General features: G+C 29.1%; 1 protein-coding gene across 9 annotated transcripts in view; it reads right to left on the reverse strand.

Moving 5' to 3' along the window:
- Nucleotides 1-18,815, reverse strand: part of LOC129906545 (protein peanut) — a 96,207-nt gene that overhangs the window by 20,463 nt on the left and 56,929 nt on the right. For all 9 annotated transcript variants that reach the window (XR_008770825.1, XM_055982339.1, XM_055982341.1 and 6 more), the window contains 3 exons: nucleotides 5,152-5,265; nucleotides 888-1,392; nucleotides 613-823 (listed from right to left, as the gene is read on the reverse strand). Coding sequence is in view for 8 of the 9 variants with exons in the window: in XM_055982339.1 (XP_055838314.1) it covers nucleotides 613-823; nucleotides 888-1,392; nucleotides 5,152-5,265 (830 nt within the window). In the remaining variant the exon portion in view is untranslated. The remainder of the gene's footprint in view (nucleotides 1-612; nucleotides 824-887; nucleotides 1,393-5,151; nucleotides 5,266-18,815) is intronic.

Genomic DNA, 18,815 nt, shown 5'->3' on the forward strand with positions numbered 1-18,815 from the left:
CATTACAACGCATTTTGTCATCCATGAAAAGATTTTGATAGCAAAATGTAGTTCGAATCGGAACCCCAATAAGAAAATAGGTTTTGCTAGCAATTCATTTTTTAAATCGAAGGTAATCAACATAAAACAATCGATTAAATAAAATATGTTTAGTCTTTATTTACTTAAAATCAAACACCATTTTAGATGGATTCGAATATATCTTTATCTCTAGGTGTCAACGAAAAGGCACTTTAAATAACGATAAGATGGTAGGAAGATCCGATTTTTAAAAAGCAATATAATCAAATTGCTCATCCGAATGTCTCAATTTTGTAGAAAGTGCCAGAACGTACATAAAGTAGAAGAGATTGAGGTTGAAATTGAATTGTAGAAGAGGTTTAAGCTAAAGCTTGAAAAAAACGGCTTTTAGAACTATGGTTTATTTAAAACAAGAAACTAATGCAATATTCCACAAAGAGTTAGACAAAATTTAGTTTTACACCGTCTATCTACTAAGTTCGTATTTAATTTCATTTGAAACGCAAGGCTGACAGAAAGAAACCATGATTTTTAAGAAATTTCTTTGCCAGAATCTACTATTTCTCGGAAATGTTTTTTTTGATTACTAACCAATTACTATTATCAACTGCATCACCAAATCCAGGTGTGTCTACAACTGTCAGTGTTAGATTAACACCATTCTCTTTGAGCAAAACCCTTGTCGATTCAACAGCAACTGTTTTTTTAATACGTAGTGATGGTCCCGGATGTTGATCCTGGTTATAAATGTCCGACAGGAACATAGAATTAATCAGTGTTGATTTTCCTAAACCGCTTTCACCTTAAAAACAAAAGAAAATGATTTTAAAAAATAGTTTTTGATAGATTAATTTCAAAAAACTCACCCACAACCATAAGGGTAAATTCGAAACCCTTTTTCACGGCTTTGCGATAAACCTGATTTGGCAAGTTAGCAAAACCAACATAGCCATCTAATTCCTTGGGTTTAGGTCGTGTTATCGCTTGAACTTTTTCCTTATCATAACGCTCGCTAGCGATTTTATTTGAATCTGAGTAACTATCATTATTCATTAGGAGCTGTTGTTGTTTCTCCTTTAGAGACAAATTATTGATATTATTCGCCAGGGCTGTAACATTCGATTGAACACCGCCTCCGCCGCCACCGACACCAACTCCGCCAACAGATGTCGCTGTAGTGGAGTTAATTGTTGTTGTTGTTGTCGAATTAGAAGATATCTTACTGTGCTGTTGTTCTTGTGATATTAACGATGAACTGCTGTTGAGTGTTGATGAAGATGTGTTAATATTGTGGTGATTGTTTTGTATATTATTGCTAATATGATGGTGTTTATCATTAACTGCTGATGGTGTGTTGTTTATTGAGGAATTCTAAAGCAAAAAAAAATAAATATTTTTTATTAAAAAGAATATTTACAAATAAATATATTTTTTTTTTTATAGAATTTTTTAATAATTTTTTTTTGGCTTCTTATAATGTGTCATGTAAAATAATTGAAATGAAATTGAAGTTTTTTTTTTGAAAAATATGCTTGTGAACGAATTTAAAATGATAGCATGCAATAAGGAAATATCTTAAATTCATTCAAAAATAAGGTATAAATATATCACAGACTAAATACGTTCCTATTGGGTTTATGGGTCATGGTTATTTCTTATTGTAAAATGTTATTCAATTCAAAAACTTGGATAATTTTCAGATTTTTAAAAAACATTAGCAATATTAGACTTTTTTTGGAGTTAAAGTTATACTGAAGGTCCCTGTCGGTTTACCAACTACACCTGAAATATTCCTGTGTTCCGCTAAGAAATTAAAAAAAGTCTTTTTATAGAAAGAAATGACCAGATCGTTTCAAAGTTAATTTCGAATGGGCATTTAAAACCTGAAAAGCTTTTTAAGAGCTGTGGTTTGAGTTAATCAAGAGCAGGACACTATTACTAACAGGTTTTTTTCGATTTTTTAATGAGATATTTAGGTTATTGGAAAAGTAAAAAAGCTAAGAATTCAAGAAGCAGTGAGAAGAAACATTTGAAGAAGTACAACAACAAAATAGGTTTGATGGAATATAATACACCTTTGCTGCCTTAGTAAAAAATAAGTAAGGATATATCATAAGAATCTCCATTAAGGGTTGTCATCTATAGCGACAGTAATTACGACAGGTTTGGACATTAAAATTGCATTCAGACAACTCAATTCAGATAATCTACCCTAAAAATTGCAAATTATTGAAGTTGTAGGAATGTTCCTTAAAAAAAATGCTAGAGACCTAGCTGACTGGAAAAGCATTTCGGTTGAAGCCGAGATCTACCTTGTATTATAAGCAGCGAATTGTTTTTTTTTTTAAATGTTGAAGGAGTAAATTAAAAAAAAAAGTGTATATTGACGAACCAGTTGATAAAATTGCATGGAGATTCATTTTGCGTAATTTCGTAATTTTTTTTGTTCAAGAATAACTCGTTTAAATGTGTTTTAATTTGTTTGTTGTTGCAATCGTGATTTGATTGAATCGTTATTGATATTGCATTAAAATTTTGTTCTAAAAACAGAACTAGTATTTTGTTTGTTCTATCAAGTTATCAAGAAAATCTGACGTGATAGGGTAAAATGGACTTTCAGTATCTGAAAAAAAAACATATACTAAACATAGCCTCAAAACTTTTTTTTTGTGACAGCCAAACAAAAATAAAAGTGTTGATCTGCAACCAAGTTAATGATATGTTTTTTTTTTTGGTCGCTGAAACCGAATCCGAAGTCGGTTTCACTCGATCACGCCAGATTTTGTAGATAATCTCAAAAAGTGTGCACAGACAACCTGAAACCAAAAACTTATTTGTGATTATCTCGAAAACTTGACGAAATGGGATGAAATCGACTTCGGATTTAGTGTCAGCGATGCAAGAAATGTATAATTAACATAGTCGCACCGCCAGGTCAGACTTTTTTTTATATTTTGTAATGTTCAAAAACTGCATTTTTCAGCCAAGGTTTTGGTTACCTTTATCCTCACATACATTTTTTTAAAAATGGATTTAAGAAACGAATTTCTCGAGCTATATTGAATGCACGAAACTTATTACTATAAAAATGATTGAAAATCATGATCACGAAATATGAAGACAATTTGACTGCTTAACTTTGGATAGCCACCAGAATCATAAAAATTTACTGAAACAAAAAAACGAAAAAAAAAAGCTTTATCTAGACAAAATTTGCGCATATCTTGTTATTTACTGCTATAAAGGAATTTCGACTGGACAGCGAAGTAAAAATTAACCGATTTTCAGACAAATTAAGTATTTTTTGTATTTACTGTTATAGCGAACAGAGAAAGACTGTCGTCTGAAATTTTGGCTATTTTTTTTTCAGCGCCCTAAAAATGGACCAATTTAAATAAAAATGCTGGTCTTGAAAACTATTAGTACACCACCTTTTTAAGTTTATTTTTTATTTATAGGTTTTATCAAAGTTTCGGTCAAAAGATTTAGAAATGCGTCGTAAAGCTGAACCGAAGTTTTTCAAAATCCAAAGTTCAGCAGTCAAATTATACTAAAGTTACAAAATAAAAGTTAAATTTTTGGTAACAAGAAGCGTAACGAAATATTTGAAATTGGAAAAATAACAAATTTTCCATTAAAAATTAATCGGCTCGTTTACAAAAATGTTATTTTGTCGACAAAAATTATAATTTGATGTCACTTCCTTCTTTAAAAGTACCTACGTAATGCAATAAAATAGAATTTAAGGTACCAATAAAATAAAAATGAAGATTTTTTTATTTGGATTTTTTTTTATCTGGGATCACTGGATTTTTTGAATAAATTTGTTCCTTGATCTAGAACTAGATGCTTCAGAATTGTCTTCTCTTCTGCAACATAAGTTTTTTCCAAAATATTAATGTTTTAACAGTTAAAAAGCTAAATTTGCATTCGCTTGCTCACTTTTTGAAGTAACAAGCATGAGTTAAGAAACATCAGTTGCTTAATGGTCTATTAACATTATTAACATAAAAGATTAAGTCACGTAGGTACTTCAGACACACAAGTCGATTATACTCGCGACATTATTGCAAGCCAATTTCAAATTTTATGCAATATCTTGGAACGTGCTTCTTCAGTTGGCACAATTTGCTTCTTAAATCTTCCAAAGAGAGCCTTTTATTATTTAAATGAGTTATATTTCAGCCTATTATTTTGCAAAATTTCAGTTTTCTTTTCTTTTTACTAAAATTTAATGCGAATAAAAAACTATTGGGGAAACACTTTTATGCGTTCGATACTGTTTACTTTTTTTTATTAATTAGATAGGAAACTAGGAGAGTCCATGCAAAATACATAGTTGCACGCGTTTATTTTTTCTCGCATAACTTCACGGTTGGTAAATCAGTTAATTTCTTTTTTGATTTTTTCCTGGATGCCAATAGAGAAAAAGAAAGAATGTTGCTATCAAGTCTCATGCATTTTAACTACTAAATGAATACAAATACAAATAAATAGTTGTTATAATACCGAACCTTTTAATTAGATCTTTCAAGCAGGAATTTATATGGCGAGCAAGGTATTAATGAGGTCGATGAATGTAATAGAGGTTTTGTTTACATGGTTTAACATATTTATTGAGTTGATTATGGAAAACTGAGAGATGTTAAAGATGCCAATTGAAAATTCTTTTTGATGCTAAATTATGAATTCTAAAATTTTGCATCGAAAAGACAGTCCTGACTGAGACTTTACGATATGAGAAAACATGCATTATAACATCGTCATCATGGAAAAAGTCTAAAATAAATTGCATGCGTGTTATGTATCTACATAAAAAAAAAAACTGTCTGACAGCAATGTCACACAGCAAATTTCCATTAATTCACAATTATTCAGCATCGGAGGCATGGTGCAGCGCGGCGCGGCTTGGCATGGTGATTGCTTGACGCACAGCATAAAAACACTATGTCAAGCCATAAAGCAATCTCTTTGGGCTCTTGACCGTTTAAAAAATATTTAAATTAATTTGCATATTTATCGGGAATAAAAGAGTATACTCTTATATCTATCTAGACTTTATAGAGGCTCTTTGCACACATAAAATAAGCTCTCAAGTTTGTAAGGTTTGTCTGGGTTATGTTGTGTTACCTGTGATGTTGAATTACTATTCACATGATTGTTTAACGTTGGTGGTGTAGGCGGTGGACCAGATGGACTGCTGTGTGAGTCGCTCTTGAAGAACATCTCACGCTTCGATTGCAGCTGTAAATATAAAAAAATAAAAAATAAAAATTAATTAAATATTTAAAACAGAGGAAAATGAAAGAGATTAAATAAATCAAATTAAAAAAAGGCTTCCGATTCAGCACACAAATAAAAATGAATGTGTGAACGGTTGATAAAGATTTTTTTTTGTATTTACATTTTTATTTGGAAATCAAAAAAGGCGCATCGCATCGCACACGGAAGTTTGACATTTTAAATATTTATTGGATTCATTATGTTTATTTAGAGATAACGGATATATACATTGATTTATAATTGTGGTCATTTTATATGCATGCGATTTTTTTTTTAAGTCTGTGTGGCAAGATATCAGAAGTGGGGTCTTATTCACAATGAGAGGATTTTCACACTTTTTATGGGAACAGAATTACACATTTATTTTATGGGTTGGTAGCAAAACTTACAAGTGTTATTGACATTCTTAGACATTTTTGATTTCTTTTTTCTTCTATTAAACATCAAACTCCACATAAGTGGAACTTAAAAATTACACAGACTTATAGATTTAAATATTGTACAACATTTGGGGAACTATTAATAATTTATGATTTTTGTTTTGGAGCGTAGAATATATAATATTGAAAGTCATTATCGAACATTAGAAAACAGTTAAGATACTTACTGTGAAGTTAACGACTTTAAATGTTGGATAGGGTGAGGAAGACATAGATCGATAAGTGTCATTAAAATACAAAAGGTGAAGATAAGATAGGTATGATGACTAGTAACGAAATTCCCATTAATATTAACATGAATTTTAGATTTTTGAAAAACTTGAATATAAAATTTGGTTCACATGATCTTTTTTATAGGCAGCTTAAATTTGGAATTATTAAATATGACGCCGTGAGAACTATAGCGACGTAGCTATTTTTTAACTATTATTTAGTGTGACTAAAATCAGTCTTTTTAAGAAAAAAAAAATAATGAAACAATTTTTAGTAAATTTTATTGTTTGCATTTTTTTTTTCTAAAGAATGGGAGCATAAATCAGTTAGGTACTAGCCTTCCTTTAGGGCTTAAAGGACCTCATGTAAAGGATGTTTACATTGAAGACAATTTTTTTTTTGCATAGGTACAGCTTTTTCAGTAGAACAGTGGCAAAAAAATTTCCGGAGGCCAAAAGTTAAAAAAAAAAAAAATATTAGCAAAACAAGACAGATTAAAAAATTAATGGTGATGGTCGGAGTGAATGTGGGTGAGGCAAAAAGGAGTCATGGTGAAAAATGGTGTTTTAGAGAATTTCTGGCCATCTTATTGAAAAAAAAAGTTATAAATGAAAGTTGTAGATAATTTAAAGACTTTAAACTTTTATCGGGATCATTTTCTTACTTAACATCAATAAAATATTGAGAAAAAAATCTCAAAAACTAATGTTTTGGCTATTTATTTTTATTTTTGTAAATAATATAGTGAGGCGGCTTAGCATTAAAAAACAGCTCAATCGTGATAAAAGCATGAAATTTACATCATTGGTAGTATTCAATATAACAGCTATTTTGAGATATTGGGCCACCTTGTATTCCATCTGGAAGGGTAGATACAAGAGTTTTTCCGCGTTGGACTTGCTTTATTGCATATCATAGTATAAGAAATGAAACATTTTTATTAATATTATACATGATTTGGAGGTATTTTTTAACGACCGATCGAATAAAATTAATACCAAAATGTCTCGAGCATCATAAAAAAGTTATCGGACTCTTTATGAATAGTCTTTTACATAAAGAGCAAGAACAACAATATTACCAATTGATCTTTGAAAAAAAGTGGTAGGCTGATAAAATTTTTTAAAGGACGTTACATATACCATAGAAAAAATAATAAAATATGTCCACCAAAATATTTCTGATTAAAGGGTGTTTTTTTAGCGGGAAAAAACACTTTTGGAATGGTACCAATACACATCATGGAAAATGTATCTTTTTTTTAACTGCATACAAATGTTATACATACTATGAGAATCAAAAATGAAACAAACTATAATTATATTTAGGTACCATGGAATATTTAATTTTCATGACAAACTCAAAGAGCTTGCTTTTATTTTTCATTGAATTTTCATAATAATAATAGTTTTTTGATGACAATACTTTTGATTTCTGTGCATCGTTATAAACACTCTTCTGGGTAGAATTTTCTAAAACAAAATTTTAATTAAAATTTAAATGAAGTTTTAGGTGTAAGAATTTGCCGCTAAATAAAATAAAACATGTTAGTAACTGCATATTCTATTTCTGAAACTTAAAAAAAAAGTAGGATTTCGATACCAATAGGAACAAAATTCGGTTTTTTTGTTTTTTTTTTGTATGAAAAAGTCTCGTGATTTAAGAGTGTTCTTTAAAACCATAAATAAATAGAGTGATTCTATAGGACTAAATTAAAAGTTTCAATTCTATAGATTCTCAAAAAAAAAAAATCAAGAACAAAATTGTAAGACCCGGAAATGGTTAAAGTAACATACATTTTTTATAAATACTCGTATGTGTACATACTATTTATTTAATAAGATTAATAATAAAAAAAAAAAATAAAACGAAACACAGATCAAACCGAGAAACTAGATCATTTGCTTTTCTAAACGAATAAAGTTACACATCTGTTTTTAAGTATTCAAGCCGCGAAATTTTATTGTATTAAATCATTACAACTCGTAAATCAAAACTAAAAATAATAATGAATGAAATGAAATTAAATTTTATTATAATTGCATTCGAATAAAAAAAAAAAAAAACAGTTGAATATACGAGTAGGTACATAGTTGAACATTTTTAGTATTGTTGCACAAACATAACCTTGACTCTTTAGTTAATTAGTGCACTCCAGTCAATCAGCTACTGAATGATCTCATTTTTATATACGTTCAACTTACTATACACAGCTATTATTCTTGGCACTAACGTTGTCAATCAATTAAGTAATAAAAAAAAAAAAAACAAAATCGTCTGGAATATTGATATAAGGTACATTATTAATTTGTTTTTGTTTTATTTTATAACAGCTACAGGGTACACGGAACTTGACAAAAAAAAAAATGTTCTCAGATAATTTTGTTATAAAATTTCATTCATGTATTCCAAAAAACAAATTCCGAAAATTCTCCCTTATTTCGAAAGGTATTTGCATTAAAACTCAAAAATAACTATGCAATACATTGATCTTTAATTAAAAAAAAATCTCGTTGTATGAAAAATACAAATAAAAATAAATAATATTGAAATACAATATTTGAACACCAATTATCACAGTTAGAGATTCTTTTTTTTGACGTTATTCATACAATTTAAATATATTATTTTGAGTCATTTCGAATTCATTCTGATAACTTTAAATTGCAGTTTAACTATCGATTCGAAGAACTTTTCTGTATAAAAGTTTTTGTTCTGTGCTGTTCGAACAACCTTTCGTTAACATAACTGTACTCTCGAGAAAATGCAATAGATTTGAAGAAAATGTACTGAAAAGTGAGAAATGAGCTTGGGCTCATTTTTTTGCATTCGACTTTTTAATACCAAAGCACTTAAGACATGGAAAACAAAGGTGACGTAAATTTTAAGAACAAAACCACTTTTGGTGATCAACGTTCGACAGTTTCGGAAGTATTCAAGACGTTTTAGCCTACTACAACTGATCCATTCATGTGTTTTGAAAACAAACCATAAAAAAGCAAGTCCGTAAACGTTGGGAAAAACGAACTGATACAGCCTTTCGAACTAGCTTCACCAAATTTGAAATAGGTTTATTATAAAAAAGACTAACTAACTCCTATAACATTTTTAATGAAATGTGTCTTAATGAAGTAAAATGTTGATACCTTTAAGAATCTGTGTGAAAGAAAACAAACACTTTTACTGTAAATACAGGAGTACTTCTTTTTTTAATTGAACGTTGAATTTGTTCCAGTGTTTTATCTTAATTATTAGCTTTTCAGTGTACACAAAAAAAATATTAGAAGAACTTCTTCAATTCAATGCCATGAACTTCAAAACCTGTGGTGGAGAAGTTAAAATTTTTAAAGTAGATACCAAAGTCCCGCTGACAGATTTAGTTGAAGATAGTTTTTTTTTTTTGGCAAACAATAATTTTTTTAGACATTGTCAACTAACCATACTCTAAAAAAATTACATACTTCAAAAGACTGCGATAAACGCATAAACCAAATTGATAACAGAAATTGCAAAAACATCAGTTTTTTTTTTGAGTGATTTGATTACTTAACTTGTTTACTCATTTTTTTTTTCAATATCAATTTTTTTCCCAAACTTTGCAAACAATGACTCCAAGTGCTTAACAAGATAAAATAAAAATAAAATTTAAAAAAAAATTCCGTCTTATCAATGCGAATCACCAAACATTACTCATTTCCCTCTTTTTTTTACGTCACACAGAATTTTTTTAATTCCAAAGAATTTTTTCTCAATTCTTGATTGCTTTCTCTATAGGATTATAGAAGTAAAGAATTTTTAAGTTAATTATGCTAATAGGGGCGTATTTACCTCTTTCAAATATGTAGTTCATTTAATCTCACTCAAGAATTTATTTGAAAATAAAAAAAAAAAAATATATGACAATAGAACGAATAGAATTAAAGGGTGTTTTTTTTTTTTTGTAAATATAAGATTTAAAAATTGGTAAGCTGTCACTTTTTCACACTTTACTTTTCAAATATAAAATTTCTACACTAAATCCCAATTTATTCACTCTCTATTTTCCATTAAAAATGAATAATATGAATGTCAAATCGCATAGAAAATTTTAAAATTTCCAGTTTTTAATTGCGATTTTAAATTTAATGTAGTAAGAATAAATTGATCCTAAGACTTTCGATTTTTGAAGAAAGAAAGAACAATAGTCCAGAATGGAGTTTGAATTTCCTTTGTTTGCATAAAGAGAATATTGAGTGTTTTTTATAAGTATTGATTCTTTGAATGAAGGTATCGATTGTCATCTGTCAGATGTGACAGACACTTTGACTAAAAAACAACAACTAAGAATTGATAATTCGTTGTTAAAATTTATTTCACTCAAAAAAGGCACTCAAAATTACTCACGAATTTTCTTATAAAACCTCAATTTTGTCAATTTCATATTATATTATGACATCATGACAAAAATCTGTCAAAATTGAACTCGAAGATATTGACATGAAACAAATCCAGGCACAAGTTTTAAGAAAAATCAGAAACTCAAAAGAAAACTCACTCCAGTATCGAGATTATGTCAGAAAATATTGATAAAATATAATTCACTATTGTATAATTTCACTTCAAAAAAGAAACACCCTTTAGATCTAATTGATTTCTTTCAAAGCAAATGAACGGAAATTTAAAACAATCAATTACTAACAAAAAAAAAAAAAACAACACAAATTACTCAAAACATAATTAATTTGTGTCTTTTAAGCCAAAAAAAGAAAAAAAAAAAACTCACTCGATTATCAATACGATTAAATGAATATTTACTACTGCCACCTAAGTTGCGAGTGTAATCATCATTGGAACGTATCTTATCAGCAAAATAACTCTGCAATTGAGTAACACGACTTGGATTGTTAAATGTATAACTACTCATTGTTATTTTTATTGATGTTTTCCACTCTAATTAATGGCAACATAAAAATACTTTTTTTCTCAATTGTCTCACTCAATGGCAATGGCTTGTAAATTGCAATTTTTTTTACACTTTCTTCTTTCAAACAAAAAAATAAAAGAAAAAAAATTAATTTTGCAAATTAGAAAAACTCGATGCCAATATCAGGGTTAAAAACTCATTTATTCACTCAAACCTAAAATGCAAAACAATAAATGAAAAACCACAACAACAAAAAAAAAAAAGATGCAGAACGCGCAACTTTTTTAAGCTGACAAAATGCACGCACTAAACGAAATCAACTGCGGATCGTTACTAAAAAGCCACAAAAACCGTTTAACTGGGCCCGCGTTTGGTCGGTCTACATCGAGCGAGGAGCGGGCTCTAGTTTGTTGTTTTTTTTTTTTGTTTTTGTTGTTGTTGTTATAGTGGTGGTGTTTTTTTTCACCTCAGAGCCCAGAGCCAGAGCAGTCATCGCGTTGTTGAACCAGTCTGTCAGCTCTCTGTGAGCTTGTGAGAGTTTCTGTGAATCATTTGGTGGGTGGCCCGGTCGGTGGTTTGCTTGCAGCAAACCTCTATATAGAGGAAGAGTGAGAGTCTGAAAATGTAGTCGGAAAAAAGTATCTATGAAATGAAGCCTTGCTGCTCTCTTATACTAGACTTTGATCATAATCATTTCGGTGAGGTCTATCCAATCCATCAATCTAGATCGAAGTAAAAAATTTGACGAAGTTTGAGTCGACTCGAGAGGTGGAGGAAGAGTGAAAGCTCTCTTTCTCTACCTTATCGAAAAGGTATCATATCCACTTATGACAGTTTCGTGTTTTGTTGTCTATCATTCATTGTGTTCCGATAGGTGCAACTTGTGATAGATAGACAAGTCATGCTAGTTTCTTGATAAGATTAGGAAAAAATGAGTGAATCATAGAAAGAAAAAAAAAAAAAAACAAAAGACTTGATGGAGAAAAAAGGTGTGGAATATATCGGGGGCATTTGGTGGAAATTGTAAAACGAAAATTGACTACTTGCTTCCCTCTCCCAGGTACCCATCATATAAGTAAACTTTATTTGTAAAGAGGAAAAGAAAATTTCAAAAACAAACATGGAAAAATATATGAAGAAACGTAAAAAGAAAATAAAAAAAAAACATGACTTGGAAAAGTCGCACTCAGACGATAAAGATATACACGGCGAGAAATGTTGTATTTTTTTTTTCTGTTTTGTTTTGTTATTGTTTTTTGAGTCGTGATGGTTCGATGACTGATTTGTATTTGTATACAAAAATATAATGACGTTCGAATTAGGTAATTCAATACCGACAAAAAATACAAAAAATATGAACAAAAGAAAAGAATATAACAAGAGAAATGACATGATATATCTAAAAATAATAAAGATTAACAGTGGAAAATTTTATGTGGAAGAGTTGGCGAAAAATTGAAAACACAAGTTGAAATCAAAGAAGATGTTGTTAGTTGCCTTGGACGAGCTTTTCGGGAAGGATTTTGATAATATTTTCAAGTTTTGTTTTTGAGTTAACCTATGTACTACCATGCCCTCTTTGACTTTGTATGTCTGTTCTTTTAAGGGAATATGAATTTTTGAGTGTTTTTATTTATTTTTCAGTCCGCTCACTTTTAAAATAAGGGCATTTCATCGTCACGGGTGGGACACTTGTACAATTAATTTAATGTTTCCCTTTCAAATTCTATTAACGCACATAATTGAAGGTACAAAAATGTATGCCAAAGAAAAATACTTCAAGTTGATTACTTTTGAAAATAAAAAGGGTACTCTCTACTGTCACGGGTGGGACAAAAAAGAAGCGATTTTGAGATAAAGAATCTCTGTCAATCTATTTACATTTTTTATTGAAATCTTTAATAGAAATGATATTCTTTATATACCTACAAAAATAAGTTATAAATGTCACGGGTGGAACAACTGTTTATCACGGGTGGGACAAGTGTTAATTCGAAAATTAGTTAATTTAAAAAAAGTTATGCAGCAATGATGTCACTAAAAATTACATAATTGGCCAATATAGCGATAAAGAAAATTTAAAGAAGTTTTTGAAAGTTATTTAAAAAAAAAAAAAACATTTGTATCGAGGTTTTGATCAAAACCAATATTATTATGAATAAGTTTAAAAAAATCTGTGCGTCTGTGCATGGCATACGGTTGCCAATCTCAAAATTTCAATTTTGTTTTAACCAAACGACTTACTTATATGGCAGTTCTAGCTTCGTCAACTTTTAACCGATTTTAATTTTTGTAACCATTCGAAAAATAAGATATTTCGAATTCAGACTTCAGAAAATCAAGAATTTCAAAAATAGAGTTTTCTCTACATTTTTTCACTTGCACGGAAAAAAAAGACATGCTAAAAACAAATATAATCAGTATTAAATTAAGTTAATTTCTTCATATTTTTTTTTAACGAATAAATAACTGGCGTCTTAAAATAAGTGAACAAATCTTCTGTGTGTACAAACAAAATTGAAACAAAAGAACCCTTTTAAATTAGAATGAACATCCTTTTGTATTTGGTTAATCTTTTAATTTCAACAAGAATACACATAAAATTAATGAGAAATATTTTTACTTTTAACAGATACACTTTTATAAGAAGGAAGAAAATTCTTATTAAAATGAAATGAAGTTCACTTTGATTTAAATAGAGTTTAAACGAATAATTTTTTTTTTTATAAGAAATCTTATTATTTTAAGATAAATTTAAGATGATCATCGTCTTGATTTTAAGTGACTTAATTTTTTCTGTGTGGACATCAGTTTTAGGCATACATTTGAACTACAACGTGTCCATTTATAAACTATAATTATTTTTAATTGAATCGTTTGAAAATTGAAGAAAATAAAATCTTAGCAATGATTGAAAGTCTACAAAAAGTTTGCTACCCATAAATCCAGATTTTGAAGGTATCAGTATTACCATTATTGAATCCAAATAGATGAGTCACTTGTTAGTTATTCTAAATACTAAGGCACTCAAAAGTTAACTACTTTGTTTTTTTTTTTTATATAATAAGAGTGAGAAAATTCACTCTATTGTTTTTTAAATATCTTCTCAACAATCAAATTCCATTCAAAATCATATTAAGTACATAATAAGATCTAAAAACTTGGGAGTTAACAAACGAAGTATTATATTTTATGATTTTTCTTTTGTGGAAAAAACAATGACAAAAATAGATCAGAAGTTAATTAATTTTAGCCCAGTTTTTAAAGAAAGGTCGCCCCACTGCACTACAATGTGTAGGTGCTTTGTTGAATTGAAGAAAAAAAAAATTGAAAAAGATGATGCATATTGACACGTGAGTTCTAAGGAAACAAAAGTACATACATACAAACATTTACATTATTGTTTAATTTCATTAGCAACATGGTTAATTGAATACTTTTGAGAAAGCATAATCAGCAGCTTTCATTTAAAAAAACGATGTCATACAAAGTCGACAATTGGATTTTGGTAATTCAAAAGGTACGTTTTGTGTTACAGATAAAATATTAAATATTGATATGGATAGTTAAATAAGTTCGATTTATTTTATGTAAAAAAATAAAGACTGAGGAAAAAGTTTTTATTTTTTTTTTTGTAAAATGAAAGAAAAAAAAGTTTTTGAAAGTATCTATTGCATTCAAGTTGCATGAAAAATAACTTTTCGAATTCTCATACTCTTACCTTAAAAAAAATAAACGAGTAGTTTAAGTTTGTGTTTGATGCTTAACCCCTTGTAGCCCCATGTGACATTTCTGTAACAAACCTAAAAAGATCGCCCAAAAGCTGTGAAAAACATATTTTTATTCTTTTAAAGCTTCTTACATAATCTTTAAGAATTGCTTTATCGAAATAATGCGCCATATTTCAAATAAATAGCACCAATAGTTTTTAATTGGCAGTTAATGTTGAAAGTTCGGCTTTTTTGGGAAACAAGCAAATTTATGTACAAACTACGAAATTCGGAAAAAATATTTTTCGTGCATAAACTAACGGGGTTTTATTTTTGGATTTTAGGAATGCGCCTAAAAATAAATATTAGGTAGCTTTTTGTTCGAATTTTTGCATTTATATACAACAATAAATTATTTAAACTTTTTTTTACTGCGTAAATTTCGAAATAACTAAGCAAATAATGAATTTATTGAATTTTTAAAAAATACGTGTTTTATTATAGCTAAAGCCCTTTCGATTGACATTATTAATTTTTAAATTTACGATGTTGGGTTACAAGGGGTTAATTAAGTTGAAAACTTAGGATATTTCCTTTTCTCTAACTATTAAATAAAGATTGAAAAAGACAGCACGCAACATGATTATTGAGGTAAAAATGTAAGTTTTATTCTCAATACTGATTTAAACCGTTTTTTCCAAATTAAAGCTTTTAGTTGCATTCTTTTTTATTTTACGATTGTTCTAATTACATATATATATCATTTAAACCTGTGCATTTTTTACTTAAAAAGAAAACATCAAGTTCTTCGACCCAGATTTTTAAATTTCTTATCTTACCGCACCTTTGGTGGTAGATTTAATTGTTTGTATAGTGTCAATGGTACTTCAATTGGTTAATTAAGTTGAAACAAAACAAAACCACATAATTAAGAAGGGAAAGTGTGGATTTGAACAAAAATAACATGTGTAATCCCATTAAACACGCATTAGGAAAACGAAAACGAAAAAAAGAAGGTACCTTGCTGGCACACGAAATGATATCAAATGAAACGTGAATGTGCGTCCTTATTTCTATGGCTGCAGTTAATAAAAAAAAAAATTAGAAAACCTGTTGGATCTTATGTAGGTACTTTAATTTAGTTTTAAAAATACTTATGTAAGGGAAATTGTAATATTTAAACCAGAATTTTCTGTTTGAAGTTATAAAAAGTTTTTTTGTTTTATAAAAACATACGAGTACCTTATCCTCTTTAAAATTTTGAGTTAACCAATTTAATTTGACCCAACACTTTGCTAAGCAAAATTCTTGCTAATACGAAAGCTCTTGTTGATTTAAACACGCAGACAAAAATCACATTTAACGGATTTTATAGTTCTAAAAAAAAATTAACACAAAACTGGGCAATAATGATGGAAGAAAAGCAAACAAATAATCGTGGGCTTGTTTTTATTACGCTTGTGAAAATGGGTCAGAGATCAGAGTGAAGTTTGCACTAACAATTTCCACTACTCGGTTATTACTTTCTTATTACAAAAGATACGAATGCTGCTGAATTGTTATATAATTACTCTTTCATCTAGATTCTCATCTGGAAATAGGGTAAATAGGGGTAAAACGGCTTTAACAAAACTGTCTAAAATCTAAAAGATACCGAAATGATTTTTTTTTGCAAAAGGAAGGGCAACTTTCAAAACCAATAGTTATGTAGATTAAAAAAATTCCAAAAAATTTAAAATAATAGAAGATCGATGGATTTTCAAAACAACTAACAAATCGTGGATCGTTGAGAAAGTGTAATTTCTTGAAAAGGCTTTTAGTACAGGAAAGATAGACTTTTTCGTGGAACGAAATACAGGACGGCTGATTTTTTCAAATCTGAAAGAAGGGTATTAGAAAAGCTTAAGTCCTGGTTTTCGGGACGCCAACCCCCTGGCGAAATCCGCCATTTTGAAAAACGCGAATTGGTCTATATCTACTTAACTATTGGCTTGACCGAATAAGTTACTTGACCAAAGTTGTAGGTAATATAATTAACTTTTCTTGTGCATTCACTGTTTTTCAGCGAGGACAACACTTTTGAGGTTATGTCGTTTTATTTTTTATTTTTTCGGTTTTTTTAATTGTTCTCAGTCACTATGATAGTTACATAATTTTTTATCATCCCAAAAGTTGTAGAGCATCAAATTTCCATTAATTTGGTATACTTTTGAAGATTATATGTCTTTTCGAACCAAAGATACAGAACCTTAAAGAGCAATCCCTCTCAAAATTTTCAAACAATATACTATATTTTATTGCATAAAGTATGAAAAAAGGCTAAATCGTGTACGATATGCGAAAACAAGAAAAATTTGATATGAGAAGAGGTGTTTTTTTCATTATTTAGGTGTTCGGACAATTTCCTCTAAATATTAATTTAATATTAAAAAAAAAAAATGGTAAAACTTACAATATTGTGGTAATCATATTTTGTTTTAAGTCAAACATCCACCTTTTATGATGTTAAACAATTATGTAACTATCATAAGGACTGAGAAAAATTAAAAAAACCGAAAAAATAAAAAATGAAACGACATAACCTCAAAAGTGTTGTTCTCGCTGAAAAATAGTGAATGCACAAGAAAAGATGTTTATATTACCTTTAACTTTGGTTAAGTAACTTATTCGGTCAAACCAATAGTTAAGTAGATATAGACCAATTCGCGTTTATCAAAATGGTGGATTTCGCCAGGGGGTTGGCGTCCCGAAAACCAGGACTTAAGCTTTTCTAATGTCCTTCTTTCAGATCTGAAAAAATCAGCCTTCCTATATTTCGTTCCACAAAATGCCTATTTTTTTACTAACTTTCCCGTACTATTTTTTATTTTGTAATTTAAAATCTTCCACTGGAAAGGTAATGAAATAAAAATATGATTCAAAAAGTTTATAAGCGTCCGGTTTTTGAAATAATGATTTTTGAAAAACATCAATTTTTTACAATTTTTTTATTTTTAGAAAATTTCTTAAAGCACTGAAATTAACGAATCTATAGGCATAACTGATGCTCCAAAAATTGCATTTCTGAAGGATTTCTAAAGTGTTTTTTGCATGAATAACGGGATACACAAATTATTTGCTCCAAGCTTTTTCGAGTGTTTTCAACCGATGATTTTTTTTTTAATTTTTTTTGTTTAAATTTGGAAAGTAGGAAGTAGAAATTTACAAAAAAAATTTTACCATTCCTGAAATTGGATTTTCATACCAAATTAGTTTTCGAATGCGCCGAAAAAGTTTCAAATCAGATGCAAACTAATATCGAACCGGTTTGCAAACTAATTTCAAGTAAACTGAAACAAGAAACTACCTACTTAAAAGAAAAGTTTTTAAATCGGTTGCAAATCAGTTTCTAAAGTACTTAATTTTGCAAAAGCAACCAGTAACAAACATTTTCAAGTCATGAGGAGTTTAGATTAAAATCGATGGAAAAATTCTTCCCGAAGTAACAAATATACAAACATACAACTAAAAAATAAGAGTCCCAAAAACTATTCCAATATTGTTTATCCTTGAAATCATCGTAAATATTTCTTTCAGTGCATAAGTACGTTCCTGATATTCAGCATTCCATGCAACATTATGAATTCTATTAATAGAATTTTCAACTACAAATACGAAAATTGGTTGCATGTTTAAATGCATGCATAAAACAGTAAAAGAAGAGCTCACTCTTTAGTCTACAACACTCTTGCATAGAGATGATGGCTCTATGAGTATGTGGGGGTAAAATAGGATAGGATAGTGTATCTCTGTATCTTCCACTTCTATAAAAAGGAAGGAAGGAAGGTGCCCATAAATGAAAAAGAAAACTAAAACAAACGAACAAAAAAAAAATATATAATAAACCGGTAGAGATATAAATTGCGTAGGGTAAAGTTGTACAAGCCACATGATAGACTCACACAAGTTTTCACTTGGTCGCCATTTATAGAGACATAAACTAAGTTTGCAGAAAAAAAAAAATAAAAAAAAAAAAAAAAAGAAGAATAAGGTGCAAATTGCAGATTGTCCAAACAGGATTCACAACGACGACGAGTGTTGTGTATATGTGCGCAATTAACGAAGGAGAACGATTCGTTTCATAAATTCAATTCATCGGATACAAGAGCTGACATCTCTAAAAAAAAATAAAGAAAATGTCCATATTCAGATAATTTACACAGACAAAGCGAAACTTTGTGTGCATATAGAAGACTGTTGAGAGAG

This window comes from Episyrphus balteatus, chromosome 1, assembly GCF_945859705.1.
Source record: "Episyrphus balteatus chromosome 1, idEpiBalt1.1, whole genome shotgun sequence".
NCBI lineage: Eukaryota > Metazoa > Arthropoda > Insecta > Diptera > Syrphidae > Episyrphus > Episyrphus balteatus.